The following is a 21258-nucleotide window of genomic DNA, read 5'->3' on the forward strand; positions in this document are numbered from 1 at the left end:
AATCCTCCACAACCGCCCTATCCTTTGGGCTCCTATGAGGGATCCATCCCCTCCCGACTTTTCCGCCGCAAAACATATCTCGTATGTAGTGAACCGACTGTCCTCCTCCACCTTTAAAAATACAGGCAAGACATATTCATTAATTATATATTAATTAAACGAAGTGGTTATGCAGTATCAGATACTGAATAGTGCTTTGCCACTATTCAGTATCCACAAGGAACTCTTTTTTATAGAGAGAGTGAAAAGTGCGACAATCTCGGTTGAATGTAAATAAACTGCTGACCTATTTCCAGATTGAACACGTGCAGTAACTGACAGCCCGATTCAAAGTTTGTTTTTTTCCCCCCAAATTTTAGAAATTCCTTCTGTCTATTGATATTTTTAAACTTTTGTTTTAATAATTTTATTTGCTTGTAATATACTTTAATGTTGATATTATACTATTGTTCTTTTATTAGTAAGTAGAAATAATAATAATAATAATAAATAATAATAATAATAATAATAATAATAATAATAATAATAATAATAATAATAATAATATATATAATAATAATAATATAATAATAATAATAATAATAATAATAATAATAATAATAATATAATAATAATAATAATAATAATAATATTATAATAATAATAATAATAATAATAATAATAATAATAATAATAATAATAATAATAATAATAATAATAATAATAATAATAATAATTTAAATAGATACTGAATATTAGACTACAATTGACATCTATTTACACGTGGTACTTTTAGGGGTGTTTCTTTTTTTTACGAAACCCGACAAAGTTATGGGAAGTAGGCAGCAGTGGGGAGTGAACCTGGGACTGGGTTTCGTAAAAAAAAAGCAATTACTTTTTTTAAGAAACCTGACAATATCCGACAAAGTTATGGAAAGAAAGTAGACAACAGTTGGGGAGTGAACCCGAGACTCAGGGAAGTGTACACTATTGGGGAGTAGACCTAAGTCTATGGTTTTTCGATGGGTTTTGGCGGGTTTCGTAAAAAAGTAATTGCTTCATTCTCGTCTGGTACCCAACTCCCATAGTCCGGCTTCATTTCCCACTGGTATCCATCTTCCATAGTCTCAGGTTCATTTCCACTGATATCCTCTTCTCACAGTCCCAGGTTCACTCCCAACCGGTGTGCACTTCCCTGAGTCCCGGTTCATTGCCCAATGGTGCCCACCTCCCATAACTTTTGACAATTTCGGTAGGTTTCGAAATAAAAGTACAATTTGAGCTTACTGTCCACTGGTATCAACCTCTCGTAGTCCCAGGTTCAATCTTCATCGGTGTCCGAATCCCAGATTCACTCCCCACTGCTGCCTGCTTCCCATAACGTTGTCGGGTTTTGGCGGGTTCCGTAAAAAAGTAATTCACCCTCCCCCTTGGTCTTGCTTTTTTACAAAATCCAGAGTCCCAGGTTCACTCCCCACGGGTGTACACTTCCCTGAATCTCAGGTTTACTCCCCACTGTTGCCTACTTCCCACAACTTTGTCGGATATTGCCGGGTTTCGTAAAAAAAGCAATTGCTTTTATATGAAACTCGCTGAAACCCTCTTAGAACCAGAGTCTCAGGTTCACTCCCCACTGTATACTTCCATGAATCTCAAGTTCACTCCCCGCTGTTGCCTACTTCAATAACTTTGTCGGATATTGCCAGCTTTCGTCGGGTTTCGTAAAAAAATAATTGCTTTTATGTGAAACTCGCTGAAACCCGCCGAAAACCAGAGTCTCAGGTTCACTCCCCAATGGTGTACATTTCCATGAATCTCAAGTTCACTCCCCACTGTTGCCTACTTCCCATAACTTTGTCGGATATTGCCGGGTTTCGTAAAAAAGTAATTGCGTTTATGTGAATCTCACTGAAGCCGCCGAAAACCATAGTCTCAGGTTCACTCCCCACTGGTGTACACTTCCCTTAGTCTCAGGTTCACTCCCCATTATTTGCCTACTTTCGATAACTTTGCCCCATTTTGTTGGAATTTGGCGCATTTCGTAAACAAAAAGTAATTGCTTTTTTTCTTTTACAAAACCCGCTGAAACCCAGACCCAGGTTTACTCCCCACTGGTGTACACTTCCCCGAATCTCAGGTTCACTCCCCACTGTTGCCTACTACCCATAACTCTCTCGGATATTGTCAGGTTTCGTCGATTTTCGTAAAAAAGTAATTGCTTTTATATGAAATTATCTGAAGCCCCCCGAAAACCATAGTCTCAGGTTCACTCCCCACTGGTGTACACTTCACTGTCTCAAGTTCAGTCCCCACGCTTTGCCTACTTTCCACAACTTTACCGCATATTGTCGGGTTTCGTAAAAAAGTAATCCCCCCCCCCCCATTTTGTTACTGCTGTTTTACAAAACCTAGAGTCCCAGGTTCACTCACCACTGGTGTACACTTCCCTGAATCTCAGGTTCATCCCTTCCTTTCCCTCCTCCCTTACACACACACACACACACACGCACACACACACACACACACACTGCTGCCTACCTCCCATGACTTTGTCGGATATTCCCAGGTGTCGTCAGGTTTCGTAAAAAAGTAATTGCTTTTTATTACGAAACCCGCCGAAACCCAGTCCCAGGTTCACTCCCCACAGGTGTACACTTCTCTGAGTCCCAGATTCACTCCCACAGCTGCCCTCTTCCCATAACTTTGTCAGGTTTCGGAAAAAAAAACACCGTATTATAGTGCAAAACCACTATAGATAGTATGCAGATGACGTCACTCAGGCCTTTGTTATTGTTTTTGCCATCCGCGTTTGTGAGTTGTTCTCACTAAACTGTATTAACCAGACTATAAAAGTTCATTGTTACACAGAGTTTGTTTGTTGGTCCGTTATACTTCCGGATGGCAATGTTGTGAACTCCTTGGCCAAGCGCATTCTATCTATTCAGTGTGAGATACTGAATAGTACAAAACCACTATTCAGTATCAGATACTGAATAGTACAAAACCACTATTTAGTATCAGATACTGAATAGTGGAAAACCGCTATTCAGTATCTGATACTGAATAGTGCAAAACCACTATTCAGTATCAGATACTGAATAGTGCTAGCCAAAAAGTAATTGCTTTTTATTACGAAACCCGCCGAAACTCAGTCCCAGGTTCACTCCCCGCAAGTGTACACTTCTCTGAGTCACTCCCACAGCTGCCCTCTTCCCATAACTTTGTCAGGTTTCGGAAAGAAAAAAAACACCGTATTATAGTGCAAAACCACTATTCAGTGTCAGATACTGAATAGTACAAAACCACTATTCAGTATCAGATACTGAATAGTACAAAACAACTATTCAGTATCTGATACTGAATAGTGCAAAACCACTATTCAGTATCAGATACTGAATAGTGCTAGCCTTAATTAAAGTACTCAATATCCACTTATGTGAGACTTTTTTTGCAAAATGATTGTGTATATAGGTGTGTGCGTGTGTGTGTGTGTGTGTGTGTGTGTACGTGTGTATGTGTGTGTGTGTGTGTGCTGAAAAAATAAAAAGTTAGTAACAAAAAAAAACAACAAAAAAAAAAACAAACTTAAACGCCTACCTAACTTCTTTATCTCCGCAACTCAGCGGGACGCTACCGGAAGTCCTCAGTTGTACAATTTTATGCAAATATTTGAAGATTTCAGTTAAGCGTGGTAAAGACTTGGGACTTATTGATATTGATATCTACTGACTGATAAACTAAAATCATGCCGAATAAAGCGTGGCAACGACAAGCGCATCGATTGAAATATGCATCTAATCGTAATCAAGCTAATCAAGAAAATGCTTCAGGCCGATTTGTACGCCAAGCTGAAGAACCATGCGGTATTGACGTAGAAGTAGTTGACGTTCCTAGTCAAGAGGAAGAAACTCATGTCTTATCTCCCTTCAAACTCAAACCAGAACTAGATCTACTACTACTACTACTACTACTACTACTACTACTACTACTACTACTACTACTACTACTACTACTACTACTACTACTACTACTACTACTTCTACTACTTCCGCTACTTCTACTACTAATACTAATAATAAAGATGCTGGAGATCAAGGGAAGGATATTAGAATGGTGCTGTGAGCAGATTCATCAAAAGATCCCCGTAGATATAATTTACCGACTGCTTCAGAAGTTGCTGTTTTACTCCCAAATAACCCTATCAACTGTAGTAACCGGAGGGATATTGTATTATACCGCAAATCAGATGACCATCCAAACCAACAGTCGATGTATGAATATTGTATAGATCAGTATGCTAAAGTTAAAAAGCAACGCCGGCAATACATTCGATTTAATCAACAGTCATTACGAGCAGAATTGTATCAAGAACTGGTGGATGCAGTGTATAGAGGTGACGCACATGGAGCTACAGTAGGGACCAAAATTGTTTTGCCATCTTCATTCACAGGGGTTCAAAGAAGCATGCTCCAATTATACCAAAATGCAATATCAAGTGGTGCAGATATGGTAAACCAGATTTAATCCTTACTGTAACCTGTAATCCATGTCAACATACAGCTGCAGACCGGCCAGATTTAGTCTCCAGGGTCTTTAAAATGAAATTAGGGGCATTCATGGAAGAGATAATTAAAATTAATTTTTTGGCAAAGTCTTAGTATATGTGAAGGTCATTGAATTTCAAAAGAGAGACCTGCCACATTCTCACATCCTGATTATCCTTGATCGCAGTGCAAAACCCATAACTACTCAAGATCTTGATAGGTGCAGAAAATCCACAAAACAAAACATTACAGAATTTAGTTTCAAAATGGTCCCTGTGGCCTGGCCAATCCCAACAGTCCATGCATGAAAGATGGCAAGTGTTCCAAGAGATTTCCAAAATCATTCAGTGAGACAACATAATGCTCCAATTCCACTATTCATGAATGAAAAATTTCAAAAATCGTGGAAAAAATGGAAATGGATTTTCAAAAAATTAAATTATCACGTTTTTTGATGAAACAAATTTTTATTAAAAATTAAAAAATTAGAAATGCTCGAAATTTACCTCAATTTCACTCAAATATTCGTATATATATTTTTAAATAGTCAAATTTCACACGATTTTTCGTGTTACAAAATGTCAAATTCTATCCAAAAACATGAGAAATTTAGAATTTTCGAATTTTCACCAAAAAAAACGTGAAAAGATCAAAAATTTCAAAAATACCAAATAATTTTTTATCTCATTGTAAAACTGATCCATCCCCTCCCGACTTTTCCGCCGCAAATCATATCTCGTATGTAGTGAACCGACTGTCCTCCTCCACCTTTAAAAATACAGGAAAGACTGCAAACCTATTCATTAATTATATATAAATTAAATTACTCAATATCCACTAAGATGAGACTTTTTGCAAAATGATTGTGTATATAGGTGTATGTGTTTGTGTGTGTGTGTATGTGTGTGTGTGTGCGTCCGTGTGTATGTTTGTGTGTGTGCTAAAAAAATCAAAAAATTAGAACAAAAAACAATAACAAAATAAACCCCCAAAGAAATAGAGAGGCGGGGGGTGGGGGAAGATAGAGAGAGAGAACGAGAAAGAGATAGAGAGAGAGAAAGAGAAAGAAATGTAAGAGAATATAAGGGAAAATGGAGAGCAATTTATCCCCTAATAATATTCTACTTTATCCCACTACACATTACATATCCTGACCAAAACAAATAAACAATAGTAGTAATAATAATAATAGTAATAATATAATATGTGAGGGAAGAGAGTCAAATAAATATGAGGAAAACAATAGTAAAACTATCCCCTAGGGAAGGTTGTAACTGAGAAAAGGAAAGCCACTCAGCTATTTAACATTACCGCAATTTCATCTAACTTTTACTTAACACCAATTATAATGATAACGTTAACCGAAAGTAATAAGAAAGGGTACATAAAAATTACGAAAGTCACATGAAGAAAACAAAAATAAAATTAAACGCCTACCTTACTTCTTTATGTCCGCCACTCTACCGGAAGTCCTCAGTTGTACAAAGTTAAAAAATAAAAATTTAGTACTTTCGAAAATTTCGAATTTTTCACGTTTTAAAAAAAATTGTTTCACCAAAAAACGTGAAAATCAATTTTTTGAAAGTCCAAAAGATTTAGTTTTTAGAACACTGTACAATTCGAAAAATGCTCAAAATCTTCTATTTCACTCAAATATTCCTATATTGTATTAAATCGTCAAACATTAGCAGCTTGTAATGCGAGATCAGAGGAACCCAAGCTTTTGTGTGGTGCAGAGGCGGGTGTGACAGATACTTGAGCTCCAGTATCTACTAAAAAACGTCGGTTTGAATTTTCATCGACGACGATGAGGGAGATTTTTTGATGTGGGTGCGTTGGCTAAGTAAGAATCCGCGTCGACAGCAGAATTTACTGTTGACCCGGCTTGCCGTTTCCCTGGTTCTTCTTGTTTTTCTTGAATGAATTGAAGAGTTTGCATGTTTGTGCACATCGACGGGCATTTGAACCAAACCGTTGATGGTACCAGCAGAGGGAATCTATTTCACTGGTCATGGTTTGTGTGTCAACTTCACAAGTAGTATGAGAAATTGAAAAGAGTTTGAGTGAGCAGCGTAGAAAAAATTGTCAGCTTTTCTGGCAAGTGCCCTGTAATCATCCAGATTGGACGAGTTTGCTAATGGAAGTCTGATGTTTGCTGGAAGTTGTCTTTAGAATAACTGTCTGAAGAGCAGACAGGGCTTGTGTTTGCCGACGAGCACTAACATCCTGTCCATTAACTCAGATGGCTTTAAGTCGCCCAAACCATTCATGTTGAGTAGAGATTTCGCTCTCTCTGTTTCCGAAAGGCCGAATGCAGACAGCAGGAAGTTTTTCAGTATTTCATATTTACCTTCCTTGGGTGGTGATGATAGAATAGCAAGGGCTCTAGTTGCTGTTTCTGAGTCTAAGGCAGCCACTACATAGTAGTACTTTGTTTCATCGCTTGCTATATCGCGTAAGGCAAATTGTGCCTCGCTTTGTGCAAACCACGCTGAAGGACAAGTGGTCCAGAATGTGGGCAATTTCAAAGCTACGGCGTCGATAGACATGTTTATTATTATTATGTTCTTGTTAAGAGTTGAACTGGTAAATTGTAATAATAATAATATAAGTTGTTTTAAGTCGGGGTCACCAATGTAGCATCTACTTTACTGGAAACAACAAACAATGAAAGCAATGTGTAGTGAATTCTATAAATTTAATGAGTTCTCTCGTGTTTACGTTTTGTCTGATCTTGCGTGTAAGTGTAGTCTTGCAGTCAGCAGTATGTGGTAAGTCTTCGTAGTTCGTAGGAAACGGAGATCTCCACAGGGTACACAAAAATTGCGAAAGTCACATAACGTGTAACGTGTAGCATGTAACGTGTCACGTGTAGCGTGTAGCATGTAACGTGAAACGTGTAGCATGTAACATGTAGCGTGTAGAATGTAAAATGTATCAAGTAACGTGTATCATGTAGCATGTAGCGTGTATCATGTATCATATAACGTGTATAATGCAGTGTGTAGCATGTAACGTGTCGCGTGTAACGTGTAGTGTGTAGCGTGTAGCGTGTAGCATGTAACGTGTTGCGTGTAACGTGTAGTGTGTAGCGTGTAGCATGTAACGTGTAGTGTGTAGCGTGTAGCATGTAACGTGTCGCGTGTAGCGTGTAGCATGTAACGTGTCGCGTGTAGCATGTAACGTGTCGCGTGTAGCGTATAGCATGTAACGTGTTACGTGTAGCGTGTAGCATGTAGCATGTAGCGTGTATCGTGTTTTCTAAAATCCCAAATTTTACCTTTTCAACAATGTAAAACTCGTGAATTGCTCAAAATCGACAATTTATTGCACAAATTCGAGGAATAATCAAACTCGGAAATTTGAAAAATCAGTTAATTCCCCCCCCCCCCCCAAAAAAAAAAAAACTGGAAAAACTCTAAATTTTCGAAAGTCCCACATTCGAAGAATAAAACTGTTGAAAACGGAGTTTTGACAAAATTGTCATATTTCACCAAAATTCCTGAAAAGATCGAAAACATTGAAAAATACCATAAACTTTTCGTTTTTTGAACACTGTAAAACTCAAAAAATGCTCAAAATCTTCTATTTCACTCAAATATTCGTATATATTTTTTAAATAGTCAAATTTCACACGAAAAATGTTACAAAAGGTCAAATTCTGTCCAAAAACATGATAAATTAAAAATTTTCGAATTTTCACCAAAAATACCTGAAAAGATCTAAAATTTCAAAAATACCAAATAATTTTTTTTCTCATTGTAAAACTGATCCATCCCCTCCCGACTTTTCCGCCGCAAATCATATCTTGTATGTAGTGAACCGACTGTCCTCCTCCACCTTCAAAAATACAGGCAAGACTGCAGACCTATTCATTAATTATATATTAATTAAATTATTCAATATCCACTAATGTGAGACTTTTTTACAAAATTATTGTGTATATGAGTGTGTGTGTGTGTGTTTGTGAGCGACGGGTGTATGTGTGTGTGTGTGTGCTAAAAAAATAAAAAATTAGTAACAAAAAACAAAAAAAAAAAATAGAGATAAGGGTGGGGGGGGGCGATATAGAGAGAGAGAACGAGGAAGAGATAGAGAGAGAGAGAGAAAGAGAAAGAAAAAGGAAGATAGAAAGTGTGTATGTGCGTGTGTGTCCGTGTTCGTGTGTGATTGTTTCGGCCTCTATACGTGAATATAACTTTATTATTACCTTATTTATTTTAATACAACTCATTTTAAAAAAATGAAAAAAAAAAAAAAAAAAAAAAAAAAAAAATGAGAGGGATAGACAGGAGGGGTGCGGGGAGAAAGAAGAGTGAGGTTTTCCGAAACTTCCCAGCGTTAAGAGAAACGACTCAAATATTAAGAAATGCAGCGCTTGGAGCCCGTGGAAGGTCTCCCACAGAATGTAAGAGAAGATAAGGGAAAATGGAGAGCAATTTATCCCCTAATAATATTCTACTTTAACCCACTACACATTAAACATCCAGACCAACACAAAGTCCAAAAGATTTAGTTTTTAGAACACTGTACAATTCGAAAATTCTCAAAATGTTCTATTTCACACAAATATTCGTATTCTTTTTTTAAATCGTCAAATTTCACACAAATGTAAGAGAATATAAGGGAAAATGGAGAGCAATTTATCCCCTAATAATATTGTACTTTATCCCACTACACATTACATATCCTGACCAAAACAAATAAACAATAGTAGTAATAATAATAATAGTAATAATATAATATGTGAGGGAAGAGAGTCAAATAACTATGAGGAAAACAATAGTGAAACTATCCCCTAGGGAAGGTTGTAACTGAGAAAAGGAAAGCCACTCAGCTATTTAACATTACCGCAATTTCATCTAACTTTTACTTAACACCAATTATAATGATAACGTTAACCGAAAGTAATAAGAAAGGGTACACACAAATTACGAAAGTCACATGAAGAAAACAAAAATAAAATTAAACGCCTACCTTACTTCTTTATTCCGCCACTCTACCGGAAGTCCTCAGTTGTACAAAGTTAAAAAATAAAAATTTAGTACTTTCGAAAATTTCGAATTTTTCACGTTTTAAAAAAAAATTGTTTCACCAAAAAACGTGAAAATCAATTTTTTGAAAGTCCAAAAGATTTAGTTTTTAGAACACTGTACAACTCGAAAAATGCTCAAAATCTTCTATTTCACTCAAATATTCCTATATTGTATTAAATCGTCAAACATTAACAGCTTGTAATGCGAGATCAGAGGAACCCAAGCTTTTGTCTGGTGCAGAGGCGGGTGTGACAGATACTTGAGCTCCAGTATCTACTAAAAAACGTCGGTTTGAATTTTCATCGACGACGATGAGTTGGAGATTTTTTGATGTGGGTGCGTTGGCTGAGTAAGAATCCGCGTCGACAGCAGAATTTACTGTTGACCCGGCTTGGCGTTTCCCTGGTTCTTCTTGTTTTTCTTGAATGAATTGAAGAGTTTGCACATCGACGGGCATTTGAACCAAACCGTTGATGGTACCAGCAGAGGGAATCTATTTCACTGGTCATGGTTCGTGTGTCAACTTCACAAGTAGTATGAGAAATTGAAAAGAGTTTGAGTGAGCAGCGTAGAAAAAATTGTCAGCTTCTCTGGCAAGTGCCCTGTAATCATCCAGATTGGACGAGTTTGCTAATGGAAGTCTGATGTTTGCTGGAAGTTGTCTTTAGAATAACTGTCTGAAGAGCAGACAGGGCTTGTGTTTGCCGACGAGCACTAACATCCTGTCCATTAACTCAGATGGCTTTAAGTCGCCCAAACCATTCATGGTGAGTAGAGATTTCGCTCTCTCTGTTTCCGAAAGGCCGAATGCAGACAGCAGGAAGTTTTTCAGTATTTCATATTTACCTTCCTTGGGTGGTGATGATAGAATAACAAGGACTCTAGTTGCTGTGTCTGAGTCTAAGGCAGCCACTACATAGTAGTACTTTGTTTCATCGCTTACTATATCGCGTAAGGAAATTGTGCCTCGCTTTGTGCAAACCACGCTGAAGGACAAGTGGTCCAGAATGTGGGCAATTTCAAAGCTACGGCGTCGATAGACATGTTTATTATTATTATGTTCTTGTTAAGAGTTGAACTGGTAAATTGTAATAATAATAATATAAGTTGTTTTAAGTCGGGGTCACCAATGTAGCATCTACTTTACTGGAAACAACAAACAATGAAAGCAATGTGTAGTGAATTCTATAAATTTAATGAGTTCTCTCGTGTTTACGTTTTGTCTGATCTTGCGTGTAAGTGTAGTCTTGCAGTCAGCAGTATGTGGTAAGTCTTCGTAGTTCGTAGGAAACGGAGATCCCCACAGGGTACACAAAAATTGCGAAAGTCACATAACGTGTAACGTGTAGCATGTAACGTGTCACGTGTAGCGTGTAGCGTGTAACGTGTAACGTGTAGCATGTAACATGTAGCGTGTAGAATGTAAAATGTATCAAGTAACGTGTATCATGTAGCATAGAGCATGTAGCATGTAGCGTGTATCATGTATCATATAACGTGTATAATGCAGCGTGTAGTATGTAACGTGTCGCGTGTAACGTGTAGTGTGTAGCGTGTAGCGTGTAGCATGTAACGTGTCGCGTGTAACGTGTAGTGTGTAGCGTGTAGCGTGTAGCATGTAACGTGTCGCGTGTAACTTGTATTGTGTAGCGTGTAGCATGTAACGTGTAGCATGTAACGTGTCGCGTGTAACGTGTAGTGTGTAGCGTGTAGCATGTAGCGTGTAGCATGTAACGTGTCGCGTGTAGCGTGTAGCATGTTACGTGTCGCGTGTAGCATGTAACGTGTCGCGTGTAGCGTGTAGCATGTAACGTGTTACTTGTAGCGTGTAGCATGTAGCATGTAGCGTGTATCGTGTTTTCTAAAATCCCAAATTTTACTTTTTGAACAATGTAAAACTCGTAAATTGCTCAAAATCGACAATTTATTGCACAAATTCGAGGAATAATCAAACTCGGAAATTTGAAAAATCAGTCAATCCCCCCCCCCCCCCAAAAAAAAAAAAACTGGAAAAACTCTAAATTTTCGAAAGTCCCACATTCGAAGAATCATCAAAATGTCGACAGTTCGGAAATTTTTAAAAATCGTCAAATGTCACCTATAAACTTGAAAAGAGCGTTTAAAGAAAACTCAAGAAATTCAAAATTTTCGAAAGTCCAAAATTTCATTATTTGGACATTGTACAACTCGAATTGAAAAATGCTCAAAATTAACTATTCTCATTTGAAAATTTCATAAAACTGTTGAAAACGGAGTTTTGACAAAATTGTCATATTTCGCCAAAATTCCTGAAAAGATCGAAAACATTGAAAAATACCATAAACTTTTAATTTTTTGAACACTGTAAAACTCAAAAAATGCTCAAAATCTTCTATTTCACTCAAATATTCGTATATATTTTTTAAATAGTCAAATTTCGCACGAAAAATGTTACAAAACGTCAAATTCTGTCCAAAAACATGATAAATTGAAAATTTTCGAATTTTCACAAAAAAAACCTGAAAAGATCCAAAATTTCAAAAATACCAAATAATTTTTTTTCTCATTGTAAAACTGATCCATCCCCTCCCGACTTTTCCGCCGCAAATCATATCTTGTATGTAGTGAACCGACTGTCCTACTCCACCTTTAAAAATACAGGCAAGACTGCAGACCTATTCATTAATTATATATTAATTAAATTACTCAATATCCACTAATGTGAGACTTTTTTACAAAATGATTGTGTATATTTTTCATCAAACAATAGAAATCTTTGAGATATTTAAAAAATTGTTAAAGTCACCAAAAATCGTGAAAAAGAACATTTCTAAAATCCCAAATTTTACTTTTCAATAATGTAAAACTCGTAAAATGCTCAAAATCGACAATTTATTGCACAAATTAGAGGAATAATTAAACTCGGAAATTTGAAAAAATAGTCAATCCCCCCCCCCAAAACTGGAAAAATTCTAAATTTTCGAAAGCCCCACATTCGAAGAATCATGAAAATGTTGACAACTCGGAGATTTTAAAAAATCGTCAAATGTCACCTATAAACTTGAAAAGAGCGTTTAAAGAAAACTCGAGAAATTCAAAATTTTCGAAAGTCCAACATTTTTTTATTTGGACATTGTACAACTCGAATTAAAAAATGCTGAAAATTAACTATTTTCATGCATGAATTGGAAAATTTCATAAAACTGTTGAAAACTCGGAGTTTTGACAAAATTGTCATATTTCACCAAAAAACCTGAAAAGATCGAAAACATTGAAAAATATCATATATTACTTATTGAACATTGTCTATCTCGGAAAGTACTGAAAGTCGACTGCAAAAATTTGAAAATTACATCAAATTCTCGAAAACTCGGAAATTTGAAATATTTTGTCAATTTTTAACCAAAAAAACGTGAAATTAAATTTTTCGAAAGTCCAAAACTTTTAGTCCTTTGAACACTTTAAAACTCGAAAAATGCTCAAAATCATCTATTTCACTCAAATATTCGTATATATTTTTTAAATAGTCGAATTTCACACGAAAAATGTTACAAAATGTCAAATTCTATCCAAAAACATGATAAATTAAAAATTTTCGAATTTTCACCAAAAAAACGTGAAAAGATCAAAAATTTCAAAAATACCAAATAATTTTTTTTCTCATTGAAAAACTGATCCATCCCCTCCCGACTTTTCCGCCGCAAATCATATCTTGTATGAAGTGAACCGACTGTCCTCCTCCACCTTTAAAAATACAGGCAATACTGTAGACCTATTCATTAATTATATATTAATTAAATTACTCAATATCCACTAATGTGAGACTTTTTTACAAAATGATTGTGTATATGAGTGTGTGTGTGTGTGTGTGTGTATATGTTTGTGTGTGTGTGTGTTTGTGTGCGACGGGTGTAAGTGTGTGTGTGTGTGTGTGTGTGTGCTAAAAAAATAAAAAATTAGTAACAAAAATCAAAAACCAAAAAATAGAGAGAAGGGGGGGGGGGGCAGATAGAGAGTGAGAACGAGAAAGAGATGGAGAGAGAGAGAAAGAGAAAGAAAAAGGAAGATAGAAAGTGTGTATGTGCGTGTGTGTCCGTGTTCGTGTGTGAATGTTTCGTCCTCTATGCGTGAATATAACTTTATTATTACCTTATTTATTTTAATACAACTCATTAAAAAAAAAATGAAAAAAAAACAAAAAACAAATAAATTTTTTTTTTTTTAATGAGAGGGATAGAGAGGAGGGGTCGACTGTCCTCCTCCACCTTTAAAAATACAGGCAAGACTGCAGACCTATTCATTAATTATAATTAAATTAAATTACTCAATATCCACTAATGATTGTGTATATAGGTGAGTGTGTGTGTGTCTGTGTGTGTGTCTGTGAGTATGTGTGTGTGTGAGTGTGTGCGTCCGTGTGTATATTTGTGTGTGTGCTAAAAAAATCAAAAAATTAGAACAAAAAACAAAAACAAAAAAAAAAACCCAGAGAAATAGAGAGAAGGGGATGGGGGGGGGGAGATAGAGAACGAGAGAGAGATATAGAGAGAGAAAGAGAAAGAAAAAGGGAGATAGAAAGTGTGTATGTGTGTGTGTGTGCGTGTTCGTGTGTGATTTTTCCGGCCTGTATAGGTGAATATAACTTTATTATTACCTTATTTATTTTAAAACAACTCACTAAAAAAAAAATTTAAAAAAAAAGAAGACAGGAGAGAGATGAGGGAGGTATTCGAAACTTCCCAGCGTTAAGAGAAACGTCTCAAATATTCAGAAATTCAGCGCTTAGAGCCCGCGAAAGGTCTCCCAAGGATAAGGGAAAATGGAGAGCAATTTATCCCCTAATAATATTCTACTTTAACCCACTACACATTAAACATCCTGACCAAAACAAAGTCCAGAAGATTTAGTTTTAAGAACACTGTACAACTCGAAAATTAAAAAAGGTTACACAAAAATTGCAAAAGTCACATAAGGTGTAACATGTAGCATGTAACGTGTCGCGTGTAGCGTGTAGCATGTAACGTGTAACGTGTAGCATGTAGCATGTAACGTGTAGCGTGTAGAATGTAAAATGTATCAAGTAACGTGTATCATGTAGCATGTAGCATGTAGCATGTAGCATGTATCGTGTATCATGTATCGTGTATCCTGTATCATATAACGTGCATAATGTAGCGTGTAGCATGTAACGTGTCGCGTGTAACGTGTAGCGTGTAGCGTGTAGCGTGTAACGTGTCGCGTGTAGCATGTAACGTGTCGGGTGTAGCGTGTAGCATGTAACGTGTAACGTGTAGCGTTTAGCATGTAGCGTGTAGCATGTAGTACGTTTTTATTGTAGAACCATTAGCAGCTTGTAATGCGAGATCAGAGGAACCCAAGCTTTTGTCTGGTGCAGAGGCGGGTGTGACAGATACTTGAGCTCCAGTATCTACTAAAAAACGTCGGTTTGAATTTTCATCGACGACGATGAGTTGGAGATTTTTTGATGTGGGTGCGTTGGCTGAGTAAGAATCTGCGTCGACAGCAGAAATTACTGTTGACCCGGCTTGGCGTTTCCCTGGTTCTTCTTGTTTTTCTTGAATGAATTGAAGAGTTTGCATGTTTGTGCACATCGACGGGCATTTGAACTAAACCGTTGATGGTACCAGCAGAGGGAATCTATTTCACTGGTCATGGTTCGTGTGTCAACTTCACAAGTAGTATGAGAAATTGAAAAGAGTTTGAGTGAGCAGCATAGAAAAAATTGTCAGCTTCTCTGGCAAGTGCCCTGTAATCATCCAGATTGGACGAGTTTGCTAATGGAAGTCTGATGTTTGCTGGAAGTTGTCATTAGAATAACTGTCTGAAGAGCAGACAGGGCCTGTGTTTGCCGACGAGCACTAACATCCTGTCCATTAACTCAGATGGCTTTAAGTCGCCCAAACCATTCATGTTGAGTAGAGATTTCGCTTTCTCTGTTTCCGAAAGGCCGAATGCAGACAGCAGGAAGTTTTTCAGTATTTCATATTTACCTTCCTTGGGTGGTGATGATAGAATAGCAAGGGCTCTAGTTGCTGTGTCTGAGTCTAAGGCAGCCACTACATAGTAGTACTTTGTTTCATCGCTTGCTATATCGCGTAAGGCAAATTGTGTCTCGCTTTGTGCAAACCACGCTGAAGGACAAGTGGTCCAGAATGTGGCCAATTTCAAAGCTACGGCGTCGATAGACATGTTTATTATGTTCTTGTTAAGAGTTGAACTGGTAAATTGTAATAATAATAATAATATAAGTTGTTTTAAGTCGGAGTCACCAATGTAGCATCTACTTTGCTGGAAACAACAAACAATGAAAGCAATGTGTAGTGAATTCTATAAATTTAATGAGTTCTCTCGTGTTTACGTTTTGTCTGATCTGGCGTGTAAGTGTAGTCTTGCAGTCAGCAGTATGTGGTAAGACTTCGTAGTTTGTAGGAAACCGAGATCCCCACAGGGTACACAAAAATCGCGAAAGTCAAGAAAACTCGAGAAATTCAAAATTTTCGAAAGTCCAACATTTTTTGATTTGGACATTGTACAACTCGAATTGAAAAATGCTCAAAATTAACTATTTTCATGCATGAATTGGAAAATTTCATAAATCTGTTGCACGGGTAGATGGAGCTCGTCATCGGGGGACCGACATCCATCTAAGAGAAGGACACTCTGAGCAAAAACCTGGACAGATGGAGTTCGTAAACGGGGGACCGCAATCCATCTAAGAGAAGGACACTCCGAACAAAAACCCGGACAGATCGAGTTCGTTAACAGGGGACCGCAATCGATCTAGGAGAAGGACACTCTGAAGCAAAACCGCCACTGCCTTGTGGACAGACCTTGGATGGTCAAAGGCTAAGGAAGCAAATCCTGAAAAACAGCACGCCGAAGACAGAGCAGCGGGGCCGGAAGGCGCAAATATCTCAGGAAACTGGAAACTGCCACTGCATGCTTAAATCCCAATATGACACGTCACAATAATCAAATCCGATGTGGTGCGAAGCCCGTGGAATCCCGCCGGACGGGCCTAGTGCCGGGCCTCAATGGCCCACCCAAGCGATCTGGTGGTACCTTGACTTCATCTTGCGGAACCAGGGGAGGAGGATCAAGGTTACATGCGACTGGAACACCAAACACAATTAAAATCCTCCAATGGAATGCTGAGGGCGTTGCAAAGAAGAAAATAACCCTTGAAAAGAGACTCAAAGAGCAGGACAACAAAATTGCCTGCATTCAAGAAACTCACCTCACGGACAACATGAGATTTGCCATCAGAGGGTACCAGGTAATAAGGCATGATAGAAAGGATCACAAAGGAGGCGTGATGACATTAGTAAAAAACGACTACCCCACCGCAGGCATAAAAATTGATACACAAGAGCAATCAGAAATACAGCAAATTAAAGTATGTATCGGAAAGAAAGAACTCCTGATTTTTAACTGCTACTGCCCACCAAACAAAGAGCTTCATTTAGACAAGATAAAAATCCAGGAAGAAAGATGTCTGGTACTAGGGGACTTTAACAGTCACTCTCAAAGCTGGGGATATGGAGATATGGACAAACGTGGTGAAATAGTAGAAAACTGGCAAATTGAAACAAAACTTCAACTATTGTATGATGATGAAGGTGAGGACACATATTTCTCAAGAGCATATATTCAGAGTTTTACAATGATCAAAAATTAAAATTTTGGATTTTGGAATTTTTCCATTTTTCCACGTTTTATGGTGAAATTTTGACGATTTTTTCAAATTTCCGAATTTTCGACAATCTGATGAAATCTTCGAAGTTTTGCATGAAAGAGTCGATTTTGAACGTCTTTCGAGTTTCACAAGGTTGAAAAATGATAATTTAGGAGTTTACAGATTTTTTATTTTTTTCCACGTTTTTTTTCGGTTAAATTTGACGATTTTTTCAAATTTCCGAGTTTTCGACAATCTGATGAAATCTTCAATTTTTTGCTTGAAATAGTCGACTTTGAGCATCTTCAGAGTTTTACAATGATCAAAAATTAAAATTTTGGATTTTTGAATTTTTCAATTTTTCCACGTTTTATGGTGAAATTATGACGATTTTTTCAAATTTCCGAATTTTGACAATCTGATGAAATCTTCGAAGTTTTGCATGAAAGAGTCGATTTTGAACGTCTTTCGTGTTTCACAAGGTTGAAAAATGATAATTTAGGAGTTTACAGATTTTTTATTTTTTTCCACGTTTTATTTCGGTTAAATTTGACGATTTTTTCAAATTTCCGAGTTTTCGACAATCTGATGAAATCTTCAATTTTTTGCTTGAAATAGTCGACTTTGAGCATCTTCAGAGTTTTACACTGATCAAAAATTAAAATTTTGGATTTTCGAATTTTTCAATTTTTTCACATTTTATGGTGAAATTGTGACGATTTTTTCAAATTTCCGACAATCTGATGAAATCTTAAAATTTTTGCATGAAAGAGTCGATTTTGAACGTCTTTCGAGTTTCAAAATGTTGAAAAATAATAATTTAGGAGTTTCCAGATTTTTGATTATTTTTCACGTTTTTTTCCGGTGAAATTTGACGATTTTTTCAAATTTCCGAGTTTTCAGCAGTATGACAAAATCATCGAATATTTCATGAAAGAGTCCGTTTTGAGCATCTTTCGAGATTCACAATGTTTAGAAAGTAGAATTTAGGAGTTTCCAGATTGTTCAATTTTTTCAAGTTTTTTTTTCTTTTTGAGGGGGGGGGGGGGGATTTTTTCGACGATTTTTTCAAATTTCCGAGTTTTCGACAATCTGATGAAATCTTCAATTTTTGGCTTGAAATAGTCGACTTTGAGCATCTTCAGAGGTTTACAATGATCAAAAATTAAAATTTTGGATTTTGGAATTTTTCGATTTTTCCACGTTTTATGGTGAAATTTTGACGATTTTTTCAAATTTCCGAATTTTAAACAATCTGAGGAAAACTTCGAAGTTTAGCATGAAAGAGTCGATTTTGAACGTCTTTTGAGTCTCACAATGTTGAAAAATGATAATTCAGGAGTTTAGAGATTTTTGATTTTTTTCACGTTTTTTTTGGTGAAATTTGACGATTTTTTCAAATTTCCAAGTTTTCAGCAGTATGACAAAATCATCGAATTTTTGCATTAGAGAGTCTGTTTTGAGCATCTTTCGAGATTCACAATGTTTAGAAAGTAGAATTTTGGAGCTTCCAGATTTTTCATTTTTTTCAAGTTTTTTTTTGAGGGGGGGGGGGGGGGATTTGACGATTTTTTCAAATTTCCGAGTTATCGACAATCTGATGAAATCTTCAATTTTTGGCTTGAAATAGTCGACTTTGAGCATCTTCAGAGATTTACAATGATCAAAAATTAAAATTTTGGATTTTGGAATTTTTCGATTTTTCCACGTTTTATGGTGAAATTTTGACGATTTTTTCAAATTTCCGAATTTTCGACAATCTGATGAAATCTTCAAAGTTTTGCATGAAAGAGTCGATTTTGAACGTCTTTCGAGTCTCACAATGTTGAAAAATGATAATTCAGGAGTTTAGAGATTTTTGATTTTTTTCACGTTTTTTTTCGGTTAAATTTGACGATTTTTTCAAATTTCCGAGTTTTCAACAGTATTACAAAATCATCGAATTTTTGCATGAAAGAGTCCGTTTTGAGCATCTTTCGAGATTCACAATGTTTAGAATGTAGAATTTTGGAGTTTCCAGATTTTCATTTTTTCACGTTTTTTTTTGAGGATTGACGATTTTAATTTCCGTTCAACTGATGAAATCTTCATTTGTGAAAGTCGTTTGATTCAGGTTACATGTTTAAATTGGATTGAATTTTTGTTTCACGTTATGTTTATGCGATTTTTCAAATTTCCGATTTTCGACAATCTATGAAATCTTCAATTTTTGCATGAAAAGTCGATTTGACATCTTCGAGTTTACAATGTTAAAATTAAATTTGGATTTTTTTTAATTTTTCCGATTTTTTTTTAGGTGAATTTGACGATTTTTTCAAATTTCCGAATTTCGACATCTGATGAAATCTTCAATTTTGCATGAAAGAGTCGATTTGAGCTTTCGAGTTTACAATTGTTAAAAATGATAATTGGAGTTTAGAGATTTTGATTTTTTCAATTCATTTTATGTACAATCTTCAATTTTGCATTGAATATCTCTTTGATTTCTAGATTTTATGACATTTAGAGTTTTCATTAAAATTATTATTTTTTTCGTTTTTGAATTTTCGATTTTGGTGAATTTTGACATTTTCAATTTTCGCAATCTGATGAAATCTATAATTTTTTGCATGAAAAGTCATTTTGAAGTCTTTCGGTTAAATGTTAAAAATATAATTTGGTTTTTCATTTTTGATTTTTTCACGTTTTTAATTCGAATTTGCAAATGATTTTTCAATTTCAGTCGAGCGTTGAAGATCTTTGGTTTTGAGAAATATTTGAGCTTTCGAGATTTCAATTTTTTAGTTTTTTTTGTGTTAAATTTGACGATTTTTTAATTTCCGAGTTTTCACAGTATGACAAAATCTCGAATTTTGCATGAAAAGTCCGTTTGAGCATCTTTCGAGTTCACAATGTTTAGAAAGTAGAATTTTGGAGTTTCAGATTTTTCATTTTTTTACGTTTTTTTTTTAGGGGGGGGGGGGGGGGGGAATTTTGACGATTTTTTCAAATTTCGAGTTTTCGACAATCTGATGAAATCTTCAATTTTTGCTTAAATAGTCGCTTTGAGCATCTTCAGAGTTTTACAATGATAAAAATTAAATTTTGGATTTTGAATTTTTCATTTTTCACGTTTATGGTGAAATTTTGACGATTTTTTCAAATTTCCAAATTTTCGACAATCTGATGAAATCTTCGAAGTTTTGCATGAAAGAGTCGATTTTGAACGTCTTTCGAGTTTCACAAGTTGAAAATGATAATTTAGGAGTTTACAGATTTTGATTTTTTCACGTTTTTTTTCGGTTAAATTTGACGATTTTTTCAAATTTCCGAGTTTTCAAGCAGTATGACAAAATCATCGAATTTTGCATGAAAGAGTCCGTTTTGAGCATCTTTCGAGATTACAATGTTTAGAAAGTAGAATTTTGGAGTTTCCAGTTTTTCATTTTTTTCACGTTTTTTTATTTGAAGGGGGGGGGGGGTGGGGGATTTGACGATTTTTTCAAATTTCCGAGTTTTCGACAATCTGATGAAATCTTCAATTTTTCTTGAAATAGTGACTTTGAGAATTTCAGATTTTACAATGATTAAAATTTAAAATTTGGATTTTGAGTTTTCATTTTTCAGTTTTAATGTGATTATTGAATTTTTTTTTTCAAATTTCGAAATTTTCGACATTTTTAAATTTTCGAATTTTGAATTGAAAATTTGATTTTGGAAAGTCTTTGAGTTTTCAATGTTGAAAAATGATAATTTAGGAGTTTAAGATTTTTGATTTTTTTCAGTTTTTTTTCGGTTAAATTTGACGATTTTTTTAAATTTCGAGTTTTCACAGTATGACAAAATCATCGAATTTTTGCATGAAAGAGTCCCTTTTGAGCATCTTTTGAGATTCACAATGTTTAGAAAGTAGAATTTTGGAGTTTCCAGATTTTTCATTTTTTTCACGTTTTTTTTTTTTTGAGGGGGGGGGGGGGGAATTTTGACGATTTTTTCAAATTTCCGAGTTTTCGACAATCTGATGAAATCTTCAATTTTTTGCTAG

At 35.7% G+C, this 21258-nt stretch overlaps 2 protein-coding genes across 2 annotated transcripts; both read right to left on the reverse strand.

Moving 5' to 3' along the window:
• Positions 1–6691: 6691 nt before the first annotated feature.
• Positions 6692–7072, reverse strand: LOC144979223 (uncharacterized). Its single transcript, XM_078925831.1, has one exon. It carries the CDS (start codon positions 7070–7072, stop codon positions 6692–6694), a length of 381 nt encoding a protein of 126 aa, XP_078781957.1.
• Positions 7073–15367: 8295 nt separating this feature from the next.
• On the reverse strand, positions 15368–15748 carry LOC144979224 (uncharacterized). Its single transcript, XM_078925832.1, has one exon. The coding sequence runs from the start codon at positions 15746–15748 to the stop codon at positions 15368–15370; it is 381 nt and encodes a 126-aa protein (XP_078781958.1).
• Between the last annotated feature and the right edge of the window lie 5510 nt (positions 15749–21258).

This window comes from Berghia stephanieae, chromosome 9 (genome assembly GCF_034508935.2).
Source record: "Berghia stephanieae isolate SIO BIC M18660-M18661 chromosome 9, UCSD_Bste_1.3, whole genome shotgun sequence".
NCBI classification, from domain to species: domain Eukaryota; kingdom Metazoa; phylum Mollusca; class Gastropoda; order Nudibranchia; family Aeolidiidae; genus Berghia; species Berghia stephanieae.